The sequence below is a fragment of the Raphanus sativus genome, chromosome 9 (assembly GCF_000801105.2).
Source record: "Raphanus sativus cultivar WK10039 chromosome 9, ASM80110v3, whole genome shotgun sequence".
In the NCBI taxonomy this organism is placed as follows: Eukaryota; Viridiplantae; Streptophyta; class Magnoliopsida; order Brassicales; family Brassicaceae; genus Raphanus; species Raphanus sativus.
In genome coordinates this window covers 3,004,841-3,029,838 of record NC_079519.1, presented here as the reverse complement: position 1 = coordinate 3,029,838, position 24,998 = coordinate 3,004,841, and the positions used below count along the sequence as shown (strand labels likewise).

The following is a 24,998-nucleotide window of genomic DNA, read 5'->3' as shown; positions in this document are numbered from 1 at the left end:
CGTTACATCCACGCGAGCAAAAATAGATGACATGGCAGCTGATGTGGCGACTGGTGTATGATTTTGCCAAAAAAAATAAGTTGGGTATGTTTTGGTACAGCCATATAAATTCAGGTATGTTTTGGCACGGCCATATAAATCGAGTATGAATTGAACATATCGCGATATGTTGGGTATGAAATGGCCGTTTTTCCGTTCATGTTACTCCCCAAACAAACGATTATATCACTCAGCCGGTGCTACAGTGCTACCTACTAGTTTTTTAACCAAACACATTTTTCATAACATTATTCAAAAAACAATTACAGAGGATAAAAAGATGGTATTTACCAAACATTTTAAAAGAGTGTTAATTTATGATCTTTATCAGAGAGGGGGAACGGTTTAGGTGAGAAGACTTGCTTCAAAGCAGGCACATAAGCATTAACGAAGAAAACGGTTTAGTTGAGAAAAATCAGAGAGTTGACCGGTTGACTTGACCAAATATGATTAATTACGTCATTTCATTAGTCTTCGTACTTTACTTTTACAAGTAGGTTGCGCGTTTTACATTTAAGGTGAAACGACCAGCCATATTGTTATAATATTTTTATCTTCCTGTTTTAATAACTTCAAATGAAATGTTTTATTTCAGCGAGAAATATACTTAAATTTTGTTTTGATGTGAACCATACCTTTATCTTAATCTTACTTGTATTACATTCTTTTTTCCATTTAACGATACCTTTTTGTTCTTTTTGTTTAACACGTTTCTATTATCTGTTTGATACGCGTTATATTTATATGATCAACATTACGATCATTTTGTTTTATCAATGGTGATCACCCACTACCGAATTGATTTCATTCCCTATTACGTTTGACCGATTGAGATTGCACTGGAAATTATATACTAAGAGAAATATACAATATTTAGTTTAGGCAATACCAATATTCAGTTGACCAAAAAAGACAACACCATTGTTTACTGCGCAAAGCAAGTAATCTCTTGCTTTTCCTTTCAATAATATGTTAAATTTGTTAATTACCTCGAGTAATAAATGCGTTAGTTACTGTTATTATTTTATACACAAAAAAGAAGAATAAATGCATTATTGGCCAAAATGTGAAATCATTTAATTGCCATAGAAGAAAAAGAGATTTAACCTTTTTGTCAATAATTGAAAATATCGTATCTAAAACCGGAGATGTTTTGGCATGTAGTTAAGACTTCTTTGGCATCCAAAATATTTCTAGAAACACAAAAATTAAATTACAAAGAGTTCAACACATAGCACTCCTTTTGGACAAAGTCAGCGATACACATCCAACCGCACCAGCTCCACAAGTCCATCCATCACACGGAAAGGAAACGTCATTTACGAAACCACCCTTCTCATCAACTCCACCAGGACCACCACTAAGGGTCTTTCCGTCATTTCAACACACCTAGATCAAACCCCGGGAAAAGGAGGTTCAAAGAAGAACAGATCAACTGCTCTCTGCTCTCATTACACCAAAACCCTCCAACATTAAAATTAATAAACCTATCAAAAACCGAATATTAACACTAAGTTCCTGAGATAAAAATTAACCATTTATACGATCTCTGTACATGAGAGCTAATCGTTCATGGGTGCCATGTTACACCAGCCATGCCCGTTTCCTCTACAAGTAACCACACTTTTCTTCTTATGCGTCGTCGTTTTACCGTATCGTTCGTTTTCACAATCAGATTCGCCTCAAAACATCGAGACTTTCTTCCCAACCAACCAACTCTCCCCCGCTCCTCCGCCGCCTCTAAACCCTTCCACGCGCTCATCACCCTCGTCGAATCAATCATCATCGTCAGATAGAGGAACAATCACCAAAGCTGTCCTGATAACGGCGGCGAGCACCGTGGTTATCGCAGCAGCCTTCTTCTTCTTCCTCCAGAAATGCGTCATCGCGAGGCGGCGGCGGCGGAGAGAGAGCAGGATCAACGTCGGAAACGTTTTACCTCCGTATCCTCTGACAACAACGACGGTGGCGGCGACGGAGACTCTGGCTCGAGAAGGTTTCACGCGGTTCGGAGGTGTGAAAGGTCTGATACTCGACGAAGACGGCCTCGATGTGTTGTATTGGAGGAATCTTCAGAGTCAGAGGCAGCAGAGAAGAAGCGGGAGTTTCCGGAAGGAGACCGTCGCCGCCGCCGGAGAAGAAGGTGGTAGTGAAGAGAAAGAAGTGATTTATTACAAGAACAAGAAGAAGAAGATCACGGAGGTTCCTCTCCTCAGAGGAAGATCATCCACTTCTCAAAGTGTAATCCACAACGACACCTTAGACTTCCAACCACCACCGCCGCCTCCGCCGTCGAAACCACCGCCTCCGCCGTCGAAACCGCCGCCTCCGCCGTCACAACCACCTCCTCCGCCGTCACCACCGCCTCCTCCGCCGTCACAACCGCCTCCTCCGCCGTCACCACCACCGCAGCCTCCGCCGTCACCACCGCAGCCTCCGGTGAATAAAACTACACCACCACCTCCACCTCCACGTCCTTCACCGCCACCACCTCCGCCGATGAAAAAGGCGGCGGCTTTGTCGTCGTCGGGATCAAGACCACCGCCTGCTCCGAGAGGATCAAGCGGAGGGGAGAGTTCGAGAGGTGGAAATGGTCAGGTGAAGCTAAAGCCTCTGCATTGGGATAAAGTAAACCCTGACTCCGATCACTCCATGGTGTGGGACAAGATCGATCGCGGCTCGTTCAGTTTCGACGGAGATTTGATGGAAGCTCTCTTCGGTTACGTCGCTGTCGGAAAAAAATCTCCAGAACACGACAAACCAAAGTCGAACTCCCCGACCAAAATATTCATCCTCGATCCGAGAAAGTCTCAGAACTCAGCGATCGTGCTCAAGTCCTTAGGCATGACTCGCGAAGAGCTCGTGGAAGCGCTCGTCGAAGGACACGACTTCGCACCGGAGACGCTCGAGAGGCTAGCGAGAATAGCTCCGACGAAGGAAGAGCAATCAGCGATCCTCGAGTTCGACGGAGGCGGGGGAGATACCGCGAAACTCGCGGACGCGGAAGCGTTCCTGTTTCATCTCCTCAAAGCGGTCCCAACCGCGTTCACGCGGCTAAACGCGTTTCTCTTCAGGGCGAATTACTATCCGGAGATGGCTCACCACGGCAGATCGCTCCAGACGCTGGATTTGGCGTGCAAAGAGCTGAGGTCTCGCGGTTTGTTCGTGAAGCTTCTGGAGGCGATTCTCAAAGCTGGTAACAGGATGAACGCGGGGACCGCGAGAGGAAACGCTCAGGCGTTTAACCTAACCGCGCTTTTAAAACTCTCGGACGTTAAGAGCGTTGATGGGAAGACGACTCTGCTTAACTTCGTGGTGGAGGAAGTCGTGAGGTCAGAAGGAAAACGCTGCGTTTTGAATAGAAGAAGCAATAGCTTGACACGAAGCAGCAGCAGAAGTAGTAGTGGTGGTGGTAGTAGTAACAACGCTCCTCAAGCCGTGTCAAAAGAAGAGCAAGAGAAAGAGTTCTTGAAGCTCGGTCTACCCATTGTGGGAGGACTAAGCTCTGAGTTTTCAAACGTGAAGAAAGCGGCGAGCGTAGACTACGACACGGTCGTTGCGACTTGCTCGGCTCTTGCGGTGAGAGCGAAAGATGCGAGGAAGGTGATCGCGCAGTGTGAAGGAGGAGGGAGGTTTGTGGAGAAGATGATGACGTTTCTTGATTCGGTAGAGGAAGAAGTGAAGACAGCGAGAGAAGAAGAGAGGAAAGTGATGGAGCTTGTGAAGCGGACGACGGAGTATTACCAAGCAGGAGCTAGTGTGAAGGGGAAGAACCCTCTTCATCTGTTTGTTATCGTGAGAGATTTTCTTGCCATGGTTGATAGAGTATGCTTAGATATTATGAGGAACGTGCAGAGGAGGAAGGTAACGACTTCTTCCGAGTCGACTCCTTCCACGCAGAGGAATGCTGTGAAGTTCCCGGTTTTGCCTCCAAATTTCATGTCGGATAGGTCCAGGAGTGACTCCGGTGAATCGGATTCTGATATGTGAGGAGAGTCCATAATTGTTATTTGTAAATAATAGAAATGTTTTGAGTATTGATATTTATTGAAAGGTATTGAATTGTTTGATAGATTTATATGATAAAAGAATTTTCGTTTATGACATTTCCATGTTTTATGAACATGTCTTCTGTCGCTCAAAAACAAAAAAGAACATGTCTTCTATAACCGAACTAGGTATACATCTCATCACTAAAAATAGTTCTGATATGTGAGTTGTTTCGTTTCTTATCCATCTTTGTTGAGTTTCTGAATTTTCTCAACTTGGACTATAAGAGTTTGTTTTGGTAATTATGAACAAAGCCTAATATAATACGCTTGTGTTCTTTAGTATTTTAGAGGTCGTAGGAGTTAATTTTGGATATGAACGATATAACATAAATACATTTATAGTGTGTATTACTATCTTCGTTGGCTTTTGATAGATTTTTATAGAGTAAAAGAAAAAACAGAGCTTACTGTTTCGATGCATCCTATTCATATCTCTAAGTACATAGTTCCTCTGTTTTCTCTAAAACTAGATCTTTCTTAGACGGTATAGCCATTCTTGCTCACAAATTACTAGACATTGTGGATGCCAGTAGTCAGTGGAGATGCTTTGGGTTAAGCAACTGAGTCTGAGTCACATGGGGTCGCGTGTAACCTTTCTTCCTTAGTCACAGGTCTGCTTAGTCATGAGTCTCATGACGGAATCGTTTGTCTCTGGTGAATGCTAACTAATGATCTTTTATGCTAAAAGTAAAGATTGTTTTTATCAAAAAAAAAAAGTACGGAATCGTTGAGCATCAACGTTGGTAAAATACGGAGCCACAGAAAAGTCAAAAAAGACGATTACGAAGACGATTACGCCGACAACTCCCGAAAGTGTCGACCGCTGCAAATCGCCGGCGTCTCATCCGGCAAAGGACTCTTCAAGGCTGCACAACCCCTTCACCGATGAAAAAGAAAAAGCCTCCCAAATCTCGCTCCCCTCCGTCTCCACCGAAGTCGGGTCCCTCGTCTCCGGCAAAGTCTGGGCCTTCGTCTCCGTCTAATCCAAATCAAACTGATGCTTCGGCTTCCCCCGAAAGCTCGCCCCCTTCACCTGAATCTTCTCTGAAACCGTCGATTACTACAAATCCGGCTTCGTTCGAGATTCCTACGCCGGCTTCCGATGCCCAAACCAACCCAGGTTTGGTTGCTCAGCAGGCGATTGAAGAGAGCTTGCATTCCTCAGAAGCAATGGCGGTAAAAAATGTTGAGTCTGTGATCGCTGCAACGGCGGATCCGGCTCAGTCTCTTCCTCCGGTCCCCGTTCAAACAAGCAATAAACCACAGAAGGATTTGCTTGTGGGTCAACAGGAGGAAACAGTTCAGGTGAAGCTTGGTGGAACCAATGCTCCTGTCGCTGACAAATGGGTCTCATCTGTAAAAGGAACGCAGAAACTTCTGCAGAAAAGGGACGAGGGCTTCGTCTTACCGTCAGGAGAAGCGTGTGTAAAGATTCCAAACTCAGTGATTGAGAGGAACAAGAAGTCCTGGGAATGCTTTGTTATGGGTCAGTTCTATATTGAACCTCCATCACAAGGAACTATCCATAACATAGTTAATGGCATTTGGAGCAGAAACTACAGAGATATCGTTGTCTCTAAGATGGAAGGCAACGCGTTTCTGTTCAGAATACCCAATGCGGCCGTAAGGAATCGAGTGCTGACTCAAAGATTATGGCAAATTGAAGGGCAAACCATGTTTGTGGCAAAGTGGGAACCTGGTGTAATACCGGAGAAGCCTGAACTCACTTCAGCGCCTATATGGCTTGAGCTACGGAACGTCCCCTTTCAGTTCTACAATGATGAGAGTTTGGAGAGGATCGCTAGCCTTGTCGGTGATCCTAAAGTTCTTCATCCTTCTACTGCAAACAAGACAAACTTAGAAGTGGCAAAGGTTTTCACTTTAATAGACCCAAGGAAGCCCCTCCCTGAAGCAGTGAATGTTCAGTTTGATTCAGGGGATATCTGCAGAATACTGGTGTCTAGTCCATGGATGCCTCCGGTATGCTCTTTCTGCAAGGAAATTGGTCACTCTCTGAAGAGATGCAAAGTGGCTCCTACTACCTGTCACCCGTGCAAATCAACAACTCATGACCCTGAGAATTGTCCGAAAAAGCAGAGTGCAGGTACTGGAAAGAAAACTCGCAGGGGCAGGGGAAGATCAAAGTCGATTCCAAGAAAGAATTTGCCACCAATATATAGGGCGCTCGAGAAACCGGTGGACACTCCACAATACCGGAAACTGAATGAATCTAATGAAGTCCTCATTGGAGAGTCTAGTAAGTCTGTGGGTACCCAGCACCAAGATCTCTCCAAGAAGTCAGACAGTAAGAATCAGAATCAGGAGAACCCACCTATCACATCCTCGGGAGTTGAGGAGGACTCATCTGATGTTGTATCTACGGATTCTGAGATGGAGGAGGGTCAGATCTCAGAAAAAGAAGAGTGGCAGGAGCCTAAATATAGGCAGCGACAAAGAAAGAAGAAGGAACACCGGGGCGAGGGCCCCAAACATCATTTTTAAATGTGTAGCGACCTTTTTTGTTGGAATGTGCGAGGCTTTAATAAGTATGATCACCGCACCGGATTTAGAAAATGGTTTAGGGCTAATACCCCTCTTTTTGGCGGTTTAGTAGAAACTCGTGTCAAGCAGCCTAAGATGGGGAAGTTTGTAAATAATCTTCTGCCTGGCTGGTTTTTTGAAGAAAATTACGGTTTCTCGGAGTTAGGAAAAATTTGGCTACTATGGCATCCTAGTGTGAAGGTTCGGGTGCTGTCGAAATCTTTGCAACAAATCACTTGTGAAGTTAAATTGCCGGATTCTACCATACCTTTTATGGCTACAATTGTGTATGGAGCTAACTGTGCAGACTTGAGATCAGAGTTATGGAGGGAGCTGATGGTTTTATCTGATGACAGTAGTATGGAGGGAAAGCCATGGATTGTGATGGGAGACTTTAATCAAACCGCTACGCCGCAGGAGCACTCCCGACCTGCATCCTTGAATTTCGATAGCAACATGAGGAAGTTCAATGACTGTCTTGTGGAGGCTGAACTTGAAGATTTAGTGTTCCATGGAAGCTCGTTTACTTGGTGGAATAAACAAAAGAGATCACCTATAGCCAAGAAACTGGATAGGGTCTTAGTGAATGACCGATGGGGAGAGCTCTTTCCTGATTCAGCAGCGCACTTTGGCAACCCAGATTTTTCAGATCATGCTTGCGCCTCTGTCAATCTTGACCCACACTCTGCAAGAAGAAAGAGACCATTCAAGCTTTATAACTATCTTCTGCAGAATGAAAATTTCGTCGCTCTTGTTACTCATGAATGGTTTTCCTTGAATGTGGTGGGTTCTGCGATGTTCAGAGTTTCCAGAAAGTTGAAGCTTCTAAAAAAGTGTATCCGCGAATTCAGCAAAAGCAACTACTCTAATCTGGAGAAACGAGTTCAGGAAGCTCACGCCATTGTTCTTGAGAAGCAGAATTTAATGCTTTCAAACCCGTCTGAGATTAATGCTGAGATTGAGCTTGAGGCAATACTTAAATGGCAGGAGCTTCTAGCAGCGGAGGAAGCTTTCCTCTTCCAGAGAGCTAGAATCCTATGGCTACAGATGGGGGATGCGTGTACGGCTTACTTTCACAGAATGGTGGCCTCCCGTAAGGCCATAAATCACATCCACTCTCTTGTTGATGATGCTGGAATTACCTATGAGACACAGGTAGATATTGAGAGCCACTGTGTGGATTATTTCACCACCTTCCTTCGCGGTGAACAATGTCCCCAGCAATTCGTCCAAGAGGATTTAAATCTGTTATTTAATTTCAGCTGCTCAGCAAGTCAATCTGAAAACTTCTCTAAGATGTTCACAAGGGAGGAAATCAGAAACGCTTTCTTCTCTCTGCCCAGGAATAAAACAAGTGGCCCGGATGGTTTCAGTGCTGAATTTTTTACCTCGTTGTGGAATGTCGTTGGTGCGGAAGTTACAGATGCGGTACTGGAATTCTTCATCTCGGGTTCTCTTTTGAAGCAGTGGAATTCTACAACTATCGTCCTGATCCCGAAGCTTGTTAATGCTACGATGGTCAAGCAATTCCGGCCAATATGCTGTCTCAACACAGTATATAAGGTAATTTCTAAGTTGCTGGCTACCAGACTTAAGGAAGTTTTGCCTCAGATTATCTCTCAAGCCCAGTCTGCGTTTCTCCCGGGTCGTCTGCTAGTGGAGAACGTCCTGCTTGCCACTGACCTTGTCAAGGGCTACAACACAAGTAACGACCAGCCAAGAGCAATGTTAAAGGTGGACTTGAGCAAAGCCTTTGACTCCATTCACTGGGATTTCATCTTGGGTACGCTCCGAGCCCTCTCCATCCCCGAGATATTTATAAACTGGATCTCTCAGTGCATAACTACGCCCACCTTTACTCTATCTGTGAATGGAGTTTCATCTGGTCATTTTACGAGCTCTAAAGGAATCCGCCAAGGTGACCCGATGTCTCCTTATCTCTTTGTATTGGCGATGGAAGCTTTCTCACGTCTGCTCCAATGTCGATTTGATGAAAATCTCATCTCGTATCATCCCCGCACCGCTCAGCTAAAGATCACCCACCTCATGTTTGCGGATGATGTTATGGTTTTCTTTGACGGAAGCTGCAACTCTCTTCACGGAATAACAGAGTGCCTAGATCATTTTGCCTCCTGGTCTGGCCTCCATACTAATACCGCTAAGACTGAACTCTTCCACTCGGGTCTGACTACAAATGAAGTGACAGACATTGCGTGTTTTGGCTTCCCCCGAGGATCACTTCCCATCAGGTACCTTGGCTTGCCGTTAATGAGCAGAAAATTAAAAATCTCAGAATATGAGCCGCTACTCGTCAAGCTTCGTCTCATATTCAGATCATGGGCTGTCAAGTCACTTTCTTTTGCGGGGAGACTCCAGCTGATATCTTCAGTTATTAATGGTACTGTCACCTTTTGGATCTCGACATTTATTCTCCCAAAAGGCTGCATTAGAAAGATTGAGTCTCTTTGCTCTAGCTTCTTATGGTCAGGTAACACAGATATTGTGGGAAGAGCAAAAATAGCTTGGGAAACAGTTTGCCTCCCCAAAAATGAAGGAGGGTTGGGTCTTAGGAGTTTCTACCATTGGAACAGGGTCTTATGCTTGCGTTTTCTGTGGCTTCTCCTTTCAAATAGCAAATCGTTATGGGTGGCTTGGCACAAAGAATTTCATTTGAAAGAGAAAAGCATATGGGCAATAGAGGAAAACGACCTTGACTCTTGGTCTTGGAAACAGATCTTAAAGCTGAGACACGAGGGATCCAGGTTCTCCACTCCAATTCTAGGAAATGGCAACTCTGTCAGCTTCTGGTTTGATAGGTGGACGCCTCTTGGTCAACTAATAAATTGGATAGGCCCTGCTGGTCCTGCTCAGTTCCGGATACCCCTGCACGCGAAGGTCTCCAAAGCCTGCACCTCAACAGGCTGGTGCTTACCGTCTCCAAGATCAGAAGCGGCAGTCACCTTTCATATCTTTCTCTCCACCATCCCGTTACCGCAGCAGTCTGACCCTGAGGATTCCTTTGACTGGTGTGTTGATGGGAGAAGCATTAACATAGGGGCTAAATATCCTGCTTCAAAGATGTGGGAAGTACTAAGACCAAAACAGGAAGTAAAACAGTGGGCTGACCTTGTCTGGTTCAAAGGAGCTACTCCTAAAAACGCTTTCACGTTCTGGGTGGCAAACGCGGATAGACTTCCCACCAGATCAAGGCTTGCTTCTTGGGGTATGCAGGTACCTTCAACCTGTACCTTATGCTCCACAGCTGATGAGACTCGAGATCACCTGTTCCTAAGATGCTCTTATAGCACGGAAGTTTGGAACCTGACGATTGCAAGACTGTCGCCCTCTTCTTCACTCTGCTCCTGGGCTGAGCTTTTATCCTGGATCAGACACTCTTCAACTACTGCTCCCTCCACCATAAGGAAATTAGCAGCTCAGTCAACAATCTACAACCTATGGAGACAGCGGAACAACTTCATCCACAACCACGGCTTACTTCCTCCTGTCATGTTGCATAAGCTCATTGACAAGGAAGTAAGAAACTCGATCACTGCAAGGAAACACAGGAAGCAGTTTGGAAATCTGATGTCTTTGTGGCTTAGATAATGGCTCACCCTTTTGTCTATGTTCTTGTTTCACCTTGTTTTTATTCTTTTTTTGCCAAGGTGTCTCAGTTTCTTTGATTTGCAACTCTTGTAAAATCAAACTTTCATTTTTAATGATATTAACAGTTATGCAAAAAAAAAAAAAAAAAAAAAAAAAAAAAAAAAAAAAGTAAAGATTGCAGAATGAGTGAATAAAATAAGGTTGTTTCTTTGTTTTCATTAAGGGTGAGCTGTAATAGTATAAAAAATTGTTAAGTAGTCAGATATTGTTGACAAAATAAAAGTAAATAAGGAGCTAAAGAACTCATTCTAAAACTCCTATAAATACAAATAAGAAAAAAGCTCATAAATTCGATCACTGAAAGCAAAATGAGATACAAAATATTGACTTGTTGATAGATACTATGATAAAGAATCTTATGAACAAAGTCTTCTTCACCTGGACTGAGTATATATGTCACCAAACATAACTCGTTTTTGCTTATCTAATAAACAATATCGAATAGTTTGATGATTGTAACGTGTAAGTGTGAACTTAGCTTTTATCTAAAATTTTTTTTGACTCTCTGAATTTCCTTGAACTTGGATTAAAGCTAACCTTTGATACAGAAAGTAAAAAGTTGTTTTTGGATATTGATAAAAGCATAATAATAGTGTATATGATTCACGTTGTTGCTATTAATAATTGGGATAACAAGAAAAGCTTGAGAAAGTTGATATTGATTTTGGGTATGAACAAAGCATAAATACTATTTATAATGTGTGTAATAGTTTTTGTAATAGTTTTTGAGAAAAAGAAAAAGCAGAGCTTTATAACCAGCAGAGCTTTATAACCAAATAGTAAATTTACGAAAGAACGTAACACTTTCTCTGCCACTTTTCTCAATAGCAACGCGTATCCAAACAACAAGCGCGAGTTTCACTTTCACATGGATGCTTATATAAAAACACACTAAAAGGAAGCAACCATTCCACAAACTTCAAACATAAACTATAATCAAAATCATGTCTCTGCCTGTAGAGATGTTCTTGATGTTCTTGTTCTTCCCCATGTATACAGTTTCTCAAGGCTCAGACCCAACAGGTGGACAGTTTAGCTTCAACGGCTACTTATACACCGACGGAGCTGCAGATCTAAACCCTGACGGATTATTCAAACTCATCACTTCCAAGACACAAGGAGGAGCTGGTCAAGTTCTCTACCAGTTCCCACAAAAGTTCAAGAACTCAAGAAACCACACCGTTTCATCTTTCTCCACCACCTTCGTCTTCGCCATCACAGCAACTCGTAAAACAGTCGCCGGCTGTGGACTCTCCTTCAACATCTCCTCCACGAAAGGCTTGAATTCTTCCGCAAGCAACCGCTCTGTTTCAGTTGAGTTCCATACCGCCAAAACCGACCGTAAAGATGTAAACGAGGTTGCTATCAACGTCAGTGGTTTGGACACATATAGAAACCACTCTGCTGGTTACTTTAAAGATGATGATGGTGGTGCTTTTGTGGATATAGAGATTGCAAGTGGGGAGCCTATACAGGTTTGGGTTGAGTACAACAACTCAGCTAAACTGCTTGATGTTACAATGCACTCTATCTATACATGTAAGCCCAAGACTCCTCTGCTTTCGCTGCGAAAAGATCTTTCTCCCTATCTACTTGAGTACATGTACGTTGGCTTCACTTCAGTAGGTAGTCCAACTTCTTCTCACTACATACTTGGATGGAACTTCAACAACAACGGGTCAGTTTCACCTATAGCGCTCTCTCGTCTCCCCAAACTTCCTGATGATAAAGATCGGTCGCTGAGCCGCAAGATCTTGGCTATTAGTCTGAGTCTTTCAGGGTTTACACTCATTGTGGTATTGGTTTTTGGAGTTGTCTTTTACTTGAAGAGGAAGAAGTTCTTGGAAGTCATTGAGGACTGGGAAGTGCAGTTTGGTCCTCATAGATTCACTTACAAAGATCTCTTCATCGCCACGAAAGGTTTCAAGAACAGTGAGCTTCTTGGGAGAGGAGGTTTTGGAAAAGTCTTCAAGGGGGTCTTTACCACTGTCTAGCATACCCATCGCGGTGAAGAAGATCTCTCATGATTCAAGACAAGGAATGAGAGAGTTTTTGGCTGAGATCGCTACCATTGGAAGACTCAGACATCCGGATCTAGTTCGTCTTCTTGGCTACTGCAGACGCAAAGGAGAGCTTTACTTGGTCTATGACTTCATGCCCAAAGGAAGCCTTGATAAGTTTCTTTATCAACAGCCAGATCAGGTTCTTGATTGGTCACAGAGATTCAAGATCATCAAAGACGTTGCCTCGGGGCTTTGTTACTTGCATCAGCAATGGATGCAAGTGATTATCCACAGGGATATTAAGCCAGCAAACATTCTTCTTGATGAAAATATGAACGCGAAGCTAGGTGATTTTGGACTTGCAAAGCTATGTGATCATGGGATCGATTCTCAATCCTCCAATGTTGCAGGTAAGTTAGTGTTTTTGTGCACATTATAATCAATCAATGAACAAAGATCTTTGGACTTATTAAGGGGTTTATTGTTGTTACTTGGGACACAAGGTACATTTGGATATATATCACCAGAACTCTCAAGAACAGGAAAATCAAGCACAAGCTCCGATGTTTTCGCATTCGGGGTGTTCATTCTGGAGATAACTTGCGGAAGAAAACCAATCGAGCCACGAGGATCACCGAGCGAGATGGTTTTGACTGATTGGGTGCTAGACCGTTGGGATAGTGGAGATATACTTCAGGTGGTTGATGAAAAGCTAGGGCACAAGTATCTTGCGGAACAAGTAATACTTGTTTTGAAACTAGGGCTGCTTTGCTCGCATCCAGTGGCAGCCACTAGACCAAGCATGTCAAGCGTAATGCAGTTCTTAGACGGTGTAGCCGCTCTTCCTCACAACTTGCTTGAACTTGTGAATGCTCGGAAAATCGATGGAGGATTTGATGCTTTGGGCGAAGCAACTGATCAGTCTCCAGGGGCCAGTAGTAATACCTTTTCTTCGGTCATGACGGAATCGTTTGTCTCTGGTGGACGCTAGCTAATCATCTTATTTTTATGTTGCATAGTACGAGATTGTAGAATGAGAATGAAATAATGTTGTTTCTTATGTTTCCACTAAGTTTGAGCAGATAGATCTCTTATAAAATCTCAGAAACCTTTTATTCGCCAAGGCTTGGGTTCGACTTAAAATTTTAATTTTGTGATAGTTACAAAGGATGTCGTTTTAGCGGGAAAACGTGCTATTTCCCCACGAGAAGTATCGCATCCTCCCAGATATCTCCCAAACTATGACCTCATCTTATATGTCCATGAGATAAAAGTTCGAAATCTATTTCCCCATAGAACTTTAGAAAATCTCTTATATCTCTCCGACATATAAGTTGAAGATCCTTAACCCCATAAAATCAAATTTATCTGGTTAAATCTATAAACGAAAACCATTTTAGTTAATTAAACCCGATTAAAACCTGATTTCGATCCAATTACAGTAATTAAACCAGATCCAAATCAGGTCTTTATCTTTCTTTTCTTGTTTAATTACTGCAATCAGATCTAAATCAGGTTTTAATCGGGTTTAATTAACGAAAATAGTTTTGGTTTATAAGTTTAACCAGATAAATTTGATTTTATGGGGTTAAGGATCTTCAACTTATATGTCGGAGAGATATAAGAGGTTTTCTAAAGTTCTATGGGGAAATAGATTTCGAACTTTTATCTCGTGGACATATAAGATGAGGTCATAGTTTGGGAGACATCTGGGAGGATGCGATACTTCTCGTGGGGAAATAGCACGTTTTCCCCGTTTTAGCGAAAATGGTTGTGTCAGCTATCTAATCATCCCAATAAATGGTTGACTAACCACCGTTATAGCCAATATATATACGCACGTTTATGAAAGTTCATGCATATATTTTAAATTTTTGTTGAATTCATGATAGAATATGCACTATATTAAAATTCATGAAGGAATATGCATGATATGAAAAGTTGAGTTTGAAATATGCCTTTTCTCCAGAAATAGAGCAGCTCATTTTTAAGACATTGTTAAGTTATTGTCCCTCTGCAATTGTATATCATTGTCTTTATCTCTTGTACAAATAGTATGCAGAAGAATCAATAAAGTAATCAAGAAAGGAACAAAAAAAACCCTGAAAATTCCCTTACTGTCCACATCTATCTGTTTAGGTTGCGTAACTAAACAGATATATATTTTTCTGAAAGAATGATTCAACGGGAAATCGAATTTATAAATTCAGGTAGTATGACTTTGACTTTTGTATGTGATTCAATCCGTACAAGTGTTGGTTCTTTGATAGTTATCAAAATTTTATTCAAGCATTCTTTGACTCTGGATCTCTTCTTTTCTTGGCATGAACATTTTTGTTGTAGTAGCAAAATCAGGCAATATAACGATGTCGTTGCTGTTGTTGACACTGCTGTTCTTCCCCAAGAACGTAGTATGTCAGGGTTCAGGCCCAACTAGTGGAGAGTTCAACTTAAACGGATACTTCAACAGATACCTAAGCACCAGTGGATCAGCCAATATAGACAGCGATGGTCTGATAAGTCTGACGAATTTTACCGAGTTCCAAAGAGCTGGTGTTGGTCAAGTTTTCTACAACTTTCCGTGGCGATTCAAGGACTCTGTAAACGGTAACGTCTACTCCTTCTCCACCACCTTCATCTTCGCTTTAGTCTCAAGCAATGGAATTTATGACGGTTGGCCTGTCCTTTGCCCTTTCTCCTACAAAAGGTTTTCCCAACTATTACTACTACTACATGAGCGATCCCGATAATCACATAGTAGATGTTGAGCTGGATACCGTTCTTGACGCTCAGTCCAATCAGACTGAGCTCCGTGTTGATATACACATTCACTCACAGTCAGAAATGGCTGCTTCAGCAGGTTATTTCAAAGATAATGGTACTCTCACTACCCTCTCTCTTACCAGTGGAGAACCTATGCAGGTTTGGATTGAGTATGACGGTAAACAGAAGCAGCTTAATGTCACACTTCATCCTCTTGATGTCTCTAAGCCAAAGATTCCACTCCTTTCTCTGCAAAAAGATCTTTCTCCTTATTTGCGTGAATTTATGTATGTTGGCTTCACCTCAGGCAACGATCAACCTACTGCAACTCCCTATATATTGGGGTGGACGTTCAAGATGAATGGGACAGCTCCAGATATAGACCCTTCTCGCCTTCCAGAGGTTCCTCGTTTTGAGAAGCCATGGAGCCAGACTCTGAACGGTGTTTTGACCATCATTTTGACTATCTCAGGCGTTATCATACTCATCGTCCTGAGTCTTGGATTATGGCTTTTCCAAAACAGGAAGAAGCTACTTGATGTTATTGAGGACTGGGAGGTGCAGTTTGGTCCTCACAGATTCACTTACAAAGATCTACACATTGCCACAAAGGGTTTTAATAACACTGAGCTTCTAGGAAGAGGAGGGTTTGGTAAAGTCTATAAGGGTACATTACCGGTGTCCGACATAGAGATCGCTGTCAAAGTGGTTTCTCACGACTCAAGACAAGGAATGAGAGAGTTCATTGCTGAGATTGCAACCATTGGCCGACTCAGACACCCTAACTTAGTTCGGCTCCAAGGATACTGTAGACACAAAGATGAACTCTACTTGGTGTATGATTGTATGCCCAAAGGAAGCCTTGACAAGTTCCTCTACCGCCAACAACATGGGAATCTTGATTGGTCACAAAGATTCAAGATAATTAAAGATGTAGCTTCTGGACTATGCAATTTGCACCAACAATGGGTGCAGGTGATTATCCACAGGGATATCAAGCCAGCCAACATCCTTCTTGATGGAAATATGAACGCAAAACTTGGTGATTTCGGTCTTGCAAAGCTATGTGATCATGGGATTGATCCCCAAACATCTCATGTAGCAGGTACCTTTTTGTAGTTTGCTTCCTTTTGTTGTTGAAGACATAGGGCCATTCGTTTCTCCATTTGTCATTTTCATCCCGCTATTCCATTTATATTATCCATCTAGATAATCCATCCAGATTTTAGGGACCGTTTATTTTTCTATCTAGATGAACCATTTCAATGGATTTTATGTTCGTGTCTTTATTTCTATTTTCATCCAAATGACTTTAATAAACAAATTACAAATATACCAATGTTTTGATTGAATCATAAGTTTGAAGTTGATGTTAATTTTAAATATATTAATTTTTATTATTTAGTCTAAAATATGGTTACACTAAAATTATTTTGAAATTAGCATTTTGACATTAATTAATTATTATTTCATATAAATTTATAAAATTTTATTTAGTTTTGTATTAAAATATTACTATAACAATAAATTCTAATAAAAAAAAGTTTCATAAACATATACTTAAAAAACTTTAAAGTTTCAAATTAAAGAGTGTATAAATAATAAATTGATTATATATAATATTCAAATAAATATATCTAAAAGTAGTTTTCCGGTTTTAACAGAAAATGATTTTTTCTGTTTTAGCAGAAAACTTATTTTTTAAAAATTTTGGCATGTAAAATGAATTTTCCGTTTTTGGTAGGAAAATAAGATTTTCCGGTTTTGGTGGAGATAAAAGGTTGCCAGATTTTGGTGGAAAATAGGATTTTCGATTTTTGCGGGAAACCAGACTTTTTGGTTTTGGCGTAATTATGAGATTTTCAATTTTTGCGGGAAACGAGATTTTTTCGTTTTTTAGGAGATTTTCTGGTTTTGGTGGCAAAATGCGTTTTTCGGTTTTGGCGGGAAAACCCATTTTATGTCTTTGACGGAAAATGTGTTTTTGTATTTTTGGTGTGAATACATTTTTTTGCATTTTGACGGGAAATATGTTTTTTTTGCGGCTTTGACAGAAAATACGTTTTGCCGGGAAAATGTGTTTTTTTTTTGCGATTTTGTTGGAATTTATGTTTTTGCGAGAAAATGTGTTCTTGCGTTTTGACGGGAAAATGTGTTTTTTCCGCGGTTTTGAGGGGAAATATTTTTAGCGGGAAATTTTGTTTTGTGATTTTGGTGGAAATGCATTTTTGACGAAAAACATGTTTTTATTGTTTTGGCGGGAAAATGCGGTTTGGTGGTTTTGGCGGGAAAACACATTTTGTGGTTTTAACGGGAAAATCTATTTTTGCGGGTCTGGCGAGAAAACACGTTTTTGGTGTTTTAGCGGAAAACACACATTTTTGGTTTCGGCAGAAAATCATATTTTTACGGTTTTAGCGGGAAAAAGCATTTGTGGTTTTGGCGGGAAGACGCGGTCTGGCGGTTTTGGCGAGAAAATACATTTTTGCAATTGACTGGAAAATGCGTTTTGCGGGTCTGCTGAGAAAACATGTTTTTGTAGTTTTGGCGGGAAAACACGTTCTGGTGAGAAAATGTTTTTTTGCAATTTTAACAGGAAAATGCATTTTTGCGGGTCTGACGAGAAAATGTGTTTTTGCGGTTTTGGCGGAAAACACATTTTTTGGTTTGACGGGACATTTTTGCGGTTTTGGAAGGAAAACACGTTTTTGTTTTTTTGCAGGAAAACATGTTTTTGCGGTTTTAGCGAGAAAACGTGTTTTTGTTTTGTTTTGGCAGGAAAACATATTTTTGCGGTTAGTAGTTTTGGTGAGAAAATGCGTTTTTATGATTTTGTCCTTTTTTGAGTGATAAAATAATATTAAGTTAGATTTGTAATTTATGAATTACATTAGGGGTATAATAGACATTATGTCATTTTGAATGACCCATCTCCATTCAAATATTCCAATTTGGATCAGCCAAATGATTTCAAAATTAAGCCTAAATTTTTAAAACTCATTCAAATGATTCATTCAAATGACTTGTATCTTTAATGCCTACACGAACAAAACTCTCATCTTCGTCTAGATGACTCATTCGGATGTAGAAACAAACAGCACCGTAGCCTCTAAAAAAAGATATTTCATTCAGATTTCGAAATGTTGTTTGAAGGTACGCTTGGCTATATTTCACCTGAGCTCTCAAGAACAGGAAAGGCAAGCACAAGATCAGATGTATTCGCACTTGGAGTGGTAATGCTAGAGATTACTTGCGGGCGAAAACCCATATTGCCACGAGCATCAGAAAGCGAGATGGTACTGACTGATTGGGTGTTTGATTGTTGGGAGAAGGGAGATATAATGCAGGTTCTTGATCATAAGGTAAAGCAGGAGAATATTGAGGAACAAGTGGCACTTGTTCTGAAACTAGGGTTACTCTGTTCGCATCCAGTAGCAGCCATCAGACCGAACATGTCCACCGTCATTCAAGTCTTAGACAATGTCTCTCAGCTTCCTCTCAACTTACTTGATATTATGAAGTCTCGAGATACTACTAACGGTACTCAAATCTCAAGTGAAGCAGTTGGTTCTCCTAAGTCATGTTCCGTCGCACATTTGACCTTCACTGAACCATTTGTCTCTCGTGGACGCTAAAAGATTAAAAGAAAAAACATATGCTCTCGCAGGTTCTTGAATTCCATAGAAAATGAAAGCCTTTGTAATAAAGTTTGCAGGGAAAATAATAGGATTGGTTTCTCAATTGTGTAGTCGTTATTGAGAGAATAAATTCATTCTCAGGTTCATATTTTATACATTCACAGAAGACTGTGTATAGAATACTTTGATTATAGCCTCTCTTGTTTTTTTTTGTGATTTTCATTTTTTCCAGCATTGTTTGATAGTCTATAACTTTGTAAGCTTTCAAACAAGAAACATAACTCAACAAGTCTAGAAACAGAACAACTCAGTTCTAGCATTGTCAAGTCTTACGTCCTTGATTCTCAATTATAAAAACGAAGCCGCTCAATTCTTAAGAAATAATTTAATGAAAATACATGAAATTGACCTCGACTTGTGTAAGAAGCATACTATATAATTAAATTATTCACATAAACTAATTAGTACTTCGATCTTCAATGCTAGTTTAATAGCACGTAGTACGTACTAGCCACTAGGATTAAAGCATCTCCAACCCATTGCTATTTTCACCTCTATAATAGCATTTATTAGAGGTGAAATTGCTCCAACCCACCTCTATTTCTTCTTCTATAATAGAGATCTCTATTTTTTCCTCTATTTATAGAGGAAGAAATAGCATTCCTCTATTTTTTACTCTATAAAATAGAAATTGTTATTTTAGAGAAATACGTTGGAGCATATCCCATCTCTATTATAAAGTTCCTCTATTTTAGATGGTCTTAGATCATTTTGTCTATTGAATTCTTCTTACTGATCAATTATCTTCGTTGACTTTTGTCCCCAAGTCTCTCTTCTTTCTTGGCAAAATGGCAAGAACATCAGGTTTGTGTCATTAGAAAACATCAATCCCCAAAGATTATGATGTTATTACTGTTTTTGCTGCTATTGTTTTTCCCCAAGAAGGTAGTATCAGACCCAACTGGTGGAGAGTTAAACTTCAACGGCTTCAATGGCCTCTTCAGGCTTACCAACACTACTGCACAAACAGCTGGTCAAGTCTTCTACAACTACCCACTGAGGTTCAAGGAATCTCCAAACGGCACCGTCTTCTCCTTCTCCACCACTTTCATCTTTGCAATTGCTTCACATTATGGAGCTGATAATGGCCATGGACTAGCCTTTGTCCTCTGTCCCACAAGAGGCTTGTCCAATGTTGACCCCACACAGTATCTAGGACTCTTCAACTCAACCAACATGGGAGATCCATCAAATCATCAAACCGCTGAGTTTAATGACATCAATGCCAACCATGTTGGTATTGACATAAACAGCGTGGTCTCAGAGGTAGCTTCTTCAGCAGGCTATTTCAGTGATGATGGTACGTTTGTGAATCTCTTCCTCTCTAGTGGAGAACCTATGCAGGTTTGGATTGAGTATGAAAGCAAACAGAAGCAGCTTAATGTCACACTTCATCCTCTTGATGTCTCTAAGCCAAAGATTCCACTCCTTTCTCTGTATAAAGATCTTTCTCCTTACTTACTTGAGTGTATGTATGTTGGATTCTCTTCATCCACTGGTATCAGAACTGCATCTCATTATATATTGGGTTGGACGTTCAAGATGAATGGAACAGCTCCAGATATAGACACCTCTCACCTTCCAGAGGTTCCTCGTTTTGATCAGCCAAGGGACCAGAGTGTAAAGGGGATTCTAGCTTATGTGTTTATAGCGTGTCAGGAATCACAATACTCACCGTCTTGATTCTCGGCTTATGGCTTTTCTTCAAGAGGAAGAAGCTATTAGAAGTCCTTGAGGACTGGGAGGTGCAGTTTGGTCCTCATAGGTTTGCTTACAAAGATCTACACACTGCCACAAAGGGGTTTAAAGATACTGAGCTTCTCGGTAAAGGCGGGTTTGGAAAAGTCTTCAAAGGCACATTACCAGTTTCCAACATAGAGATTGCAGTGAAGATGGTTTCTCATGATTCAAGACAAGGAATGAGAGAGTTCATTGCTGAGATTGCGACCATTGGGCGTCTCAGACACCCTAACTTAGTTAGGCTTCTTGGATACTGTAGACGCAAAGGTGAACTCTACTTGGTTTATGATTGTATGCCCAAAGGCAGTCTTGATAAGTTCCTATACCACCAGCAGAATGGGAAGCTTGGTTGGTCAGAGAGGTTCAAGATCATCAAAGATGTAGCTTCTGCACTATGCTATCTGCACCAGCAATGGGTGCAGGTGATCATACACAGGGATATTAAACCAGCCAATATCCTTCTTGATGGAAGTATGAATGCAAAACTTGGTGACTTTGGTCTAGCTAAGCTCTGTGATCATGGGATTGATCTTCAGACATCTTATGTGGCAGGTAAAACATTCTTGTGTACTTTTGCTTATTTTGTCTTGAAGAAAAAAGATATTTTCACTCACAAATGTAGTTAACTTGGAAGGTACGCTAGGGTATATCTCACCCGAGCTTTCAAGAACTGGAAAGGCAAGTACAAGCTCAGATGTATTTGCATTTGGAGTGGTGATGCTAGAGATTGCTTGCAGGAGAAAACCGGTGTTGCCACGAGCATCATAAAGTGAGATGGTACTGACTGATTGGGTGCTAGAGTGCTGGGAGAACGGAGATATAATGCAGGTTCTTGATCAAAGGATTGAGCAGGAGGAGTATGTTGAGGAGCAAGTAACACTTGTTCTCAAACTCGGCTTGCTCTGTTCGCATCCAGTAGCAGCCATCAGACCGAACATGTCCAGTGTCATTCAATTCCTGGACAGTGTAGCTCAACTTCCTCATAACTTACTTGAACTTATGTCAGCTCAAGAAATCAATAGAGGTAATGAAAACTCAGGTGAAGCAGATGACTCTCCTGAGTCCAGTTCTGTCGCTTCATTGACCTTCACTGAATCCTTTGTCTCTCATGGACGGTAAAAGATGGTGTCATTGGTTCTTGATCTCTAAAAGAGGTCTTGGCTGGCTATAATATGCTTGCAAGCGTTCAAGAAGCAAGAGAAACAGTTGTGGCTGAAGTAATAAGACTGATATTTATTAAGTTATGTTGTTCCTTTATTGAGACTCTATACACAACAAAAGAAAGACTGTAATATTTTCCTCACATAACTAATGGAAACTTGGTTACTTCTCTATATAACAATACATCATCGAATCTTTACCTCTTGATTATCAATCCATCATAGTACTTTGTCTGATGAGCCTTTTAGGAGAGGCCCTTGCATGGATTTTGGTTTTGGATCAAGACTTTTCCTCCGAGTGTTGGCATTGGGTACTTGTGCCTGATTAGACAGCAAAGGTCATATCATATCAGCAGCGATGAAAGGAAGTGCAGAAGGTTTCTATTGTGAGAGGCTTAAAAACATGAAGAGATCCCTTATGAGTAAATACCTTTGGTTTTGCATGTAAGCCTACAGCTCTTGCTCCAGGCCTGGATAGCTGATTATGGAGAAGAACTATTAGTGCGAGGACACATCACGTTGCTATCTCAAAAGAGAGAAGAAAAAAAAGGCGGATACAGTTTGATTTGCTCATCAGAAATGTTACCTCCTGTTTCTCCGCTGTCAGGTTGCTTTTCGGTACAAAAGATGAAGAAAGGTGTGAGTTAGAGCCTTTTCTCTCTGTGCCACCTGATTTAGCAACCCTATTTCAGGAAAAGAACACAAGGTTAGCACTTAAACAAAAACCTGATGAGTTTTTAGCAACACAGTAGATGATGATGATGATGATGCTTGAGTAAACATAAATCAAGTTATACCTGTCATTTTCTTTCAGATCAGTAGTAGCTAACTTCGAAACACTAGTTGCCTTTGCAGGAACCTGGTGTATAACATTGGCAGCATTCATTAAGTTTTAGTTACTAACCAGTAGAATCTTGAACACTTGATGAGATAGTACAATGCAAGACTATACCTGCTTTGGAGCTTTATCTTGCTCTATCATTTGGTCAAAACTCTTCCGGAAAGACTTAAAAGCACGTCTAACGATTTCTTTATCTCCCATTCGCTCCATGATCAAGGACTTTCTGGTGGTAGCAAGAGAAGTAGGGTCAGAGCTCGGTTGGTTCAGGTTGAGAGAAGCGTGTAACGTCTTTGAAGCAGTTTGTTTCTTTTTCGGTAAAGCAGAGACATTCTCCTTCTTTACTGAAGAGCGAGAAGTAGACATCGAAATGGTTGTTAAAGATGGCTTGGAGACTCTTGGAGTTGAAAATTTTGAGGATTTTGAGACAGGTGTTGCCGCTTTGTTTGTTGTTGTTGCTGCTTTGATCATGCTTTTCTCCTTGCTTGGTTGAGTTTTCCTACTGGTTACAACCTTACTCTCTATCGGTTTCTTGGTCTGTAAAACCAAGACACAGTCATTTGAAGCTAAAATGAGACACAACACATAGTATAAGGAAAGCTTATTATGGTAATGTACCTTGGGAGAGCTTCTTGTTTGGTTTGTTTGCACATTTTTATCCCTCTTCTTGATTAGATGCTGGTCTTTCTCTTTCTTTGTCTCCTTCAATGGTGTATCCTTTGAGGAAACATCTTCTTTGACTTCTTCCTCTATACACACAACCTCTTCTCGTTTCTCTTTATCCTCCACTTGGACAATCAGTTCTCGTTCTTCCTCAACGCTCACAATCTCTTCAAGTTTCTCCATCTTCAGGGTATTAAGATCCTCCCCAACCTCAACCTCCATAGTTTCTTCAAGAGGCTCATGGTTACATGTCTCACTCACTTCAGCAGCAGTGCAGTCCACAAGCTTGTCTTTCTCTGAAGCACTTTCGCCGTTATGATCACAACAGGCGACGCTAGACTCGATCACAACCGAGCCGTCAGCTTCTCTGTATGTGTTTCCACTGTGCTCAAGACTTGGCCTGAATGATGCATTACTCTCCAACTGTTTCTCCTGCTCCAAGATGATCTCGGCGTTTCTCTCGGCGATCTTCTTGTAATGTGATTCGAAGTAGGCCTTCTTCTGAGCTACCGACCCTGGAGTTGCACACTTCTCAACTTCTTCCAAGTACTTGTTTGGAGGAGAGAAAGAAGAGAATCTCTCCCATGAAAGTGAATCATCATTCTCAAACTTACCAAAAGATATAGACACTTGCATTTCTTTATTTGCTTTCATTATCTGTTTTTTATCATCCACAAACAAGTTTCATTGTAAGCATACATAACATACAGATCATAGGGACATTGACAAGTGATGTAAAGGAACATGGGTTATTTACCTTATCTTGAATCACTGGCAATAGCAAATTCCATATCCTCCCATTTAATGCTCACCAGAAAGAATCTTAATCCATACACAAAAACCAAATAGACTCCATTACTTCAATACTTGGATTTGGGATAAACAAGTACAGAGATAAAACTGACTTTTTAACATTCAAATAGTTTCAGGTTTCACTGTACACTCATGAAGAGTGGTAACAAAGCAAAGGGAGAGAAAGAGGAAAAGCATCAAAAATCTGATTTTAGCAATTAGCAGCTTTTTTATGATTCTTTATCACAGAATCGAAAACCTCTTTTGGTAAGCAAACTCAGATTCTTCTGGAAATAACTAATGATGAGTAAGCAAAAAAGCATTCGGTTAATTACAGAAGCAGAGAAAGAGACAATCTCATCATTAATGATTTGAAGATACGAAATTATTATTTTTGCAAATCCAAAAAGAGAAGATCTTATAAGCTTACCTAAAAGTGAAGATAACCCACAAAACATGATGATGGGAACAAAAAGTTGAAGAAGAAGAAGAAAAGAAGAAGAAGAGATTAGATCAGAGACAAGGATGAGCAAATGAAGACAAGAGACAGTGGGACCTTTGTCGGAAAATAGTAAAAGTAACAAGCGTTAGAAGCGTTTCGTGACAAAAAAAAACAAGCAGTTAGAAGCTAAGGCCGAATCAAAAGGTTCCAAGTTAGTACTGTACTTTGTTACTATTATTAAGACGAGACCAAAGAGATTATTAACTATTTTAACTGACTAGTTTTGATAGTACTTAAAGAATAGTTGATCAATGTGAAAGACACATTCCTTTACTGTGTGATTTTTACCAAAGTTTTTGTCAAAAGTATTTTTATACAAAAATTACTACCAAAAAAGTTATTCAGCTTAAAATTTTCTTTGATTTATCACTGGGCTCCATGGTGTTGCTTTGATTGGGCCAAGGGCTCTTGACTAGTAGCAATTTATTCACAGAAGTCATTGAGAAAGTATGAATAAATTATTAAATACGTCTACCCCAGCCCAACCTATACCATATCCCCCAGTAACAGCCCAAACCATGCAGTTTAAGATGAGTCTTTT

The 24,998-nt window shown here is 40.8% G+C and overlaps 3 protein-coding genes and 2 pseudogenes across 3 annotated transcripts; 4 read left to right on the top strand and 1 right to left on the bottom strand.

The window, feature by feature from the left end:
• The first annotated feature begins 1,317 nt into the window (after nucleotides 1-1,317).
• Nucleotides 1,318-4,145, top strand: LOC108823576 (formin-like protein 8). The gene has a single exon (XM_018596811.2). The coding sequence runs from the start codon at nucleotides 1,612-1,614 to the stop codon at nucleotides 4,027-4,029; it is 2,418 nt and encodes an 805-aa protein (XP_018452313.1). The 5' UTR covers nucleotides 1,318-1,611; the 3' UTR covers nucleotides 4,030-4,145.
• Nucleotides 4,146-11,118: 6,973 nt separating this feature from the next.
• LOC108824373 (putative L-type lectin-domain containing receptor kinase V.2) lies at nucleotides 11,119-13,424 on the top strand. The gene is given in 3 exon segments (XM_018597787.2): nucleotides 11,119-12,286; nucleotides 12,288-12,711; nucleotides 12,805-13,424. Coding segments are annotated over 3 exon segments (1,956 nt in total). The 5' UTR covers nucleotides 11,119-11,242; the 3' UTR covers nucleotides 13,293-13,424.
• A 909-nt stretch (nucleotides 13,425-14,333) lies between these two features.
• Nucleotides 14,334-18,711, top strand: LOC108826090 (putative L-type lectin-domain containing receptor kinase V.1; annotated as a pseudogene).
• An 884-nt stretch (nucleotides 18,712-19,595) lies between these two features.
• Nucleotides 19,596-21,621, top strand: LOC108827417 (putative L-type lectin-domain containing receptor kinase V.1; annotated as a pseudogene).
• An 87-nt stretch (nucleotides 21,622-21,708) lies between these two features.
• On the bottom strand, nucleotides 21,709-24,539 carry LOC108827414 (protein WVD2-like 7). Its single transcript, XM_018600806.2, has 8 exons — nucleotides 24,386-24,539; nucleotides 23,921-23,985; nucleotides 23,119-23,820; nucleotides 22,615-23,037; nucleotides 22,460-22,521; nucleotides 22,249-22,345; nucleotides 22,093-22,140; nucleotides 21,709-21,983 (listed from the first exon to the last, which is right to left on the bottom strand). Exons 3-8 carry the CDS (start codon nucleotides 23,815-23,817, stop codon nucleotides 21,882-21,884), a joined length of 1,431 nt encoding a protein of 476 aa, XP_018456308.1. The 5' UTR covers nucleotides 23,818-23,820; nucleotides 23,921-23,985; nucleotides 24,386-24,539; the 3' UTR covers nucleotides 21,709-21,881.
• Between the last annotated feature and the right edge of the window lie 459 nt (nucleotides 24,540-24,998).

Excerpts from the sequence above, each read along its gene's own strand:
- LOC108823576 (XM_018596811.2), top strand. The coding sequence starts at position 1,612 with ATGGGTGCCATGTTACACCAGCCATGCCCGTTTCCTCTACAAGTAACC.
- LOC108827414 (XM_018600806.2), bottom strand. The coding sequence starts at position 23,817 with ATGAAAGCAAATAAAGAAATGCAAGTGTCTATATCTTTTGGTAAGTTT. Across the intron at positions 22,346-22,459 it reads GATCTGAAAGAAAATGACAG|GGTTGCTAAATCAGGTGGCA; the intron begins GTATAACTTGAT and ends TTCCTGAAATAG. Across the intron at positions 22,141-22,248 it reads TGACAGCGGAGAAACAGGAG|CTATCCAGGCCTGGAGCAAG; the intron begins GTAACATTTCTG and ends CTCCATAATCAG.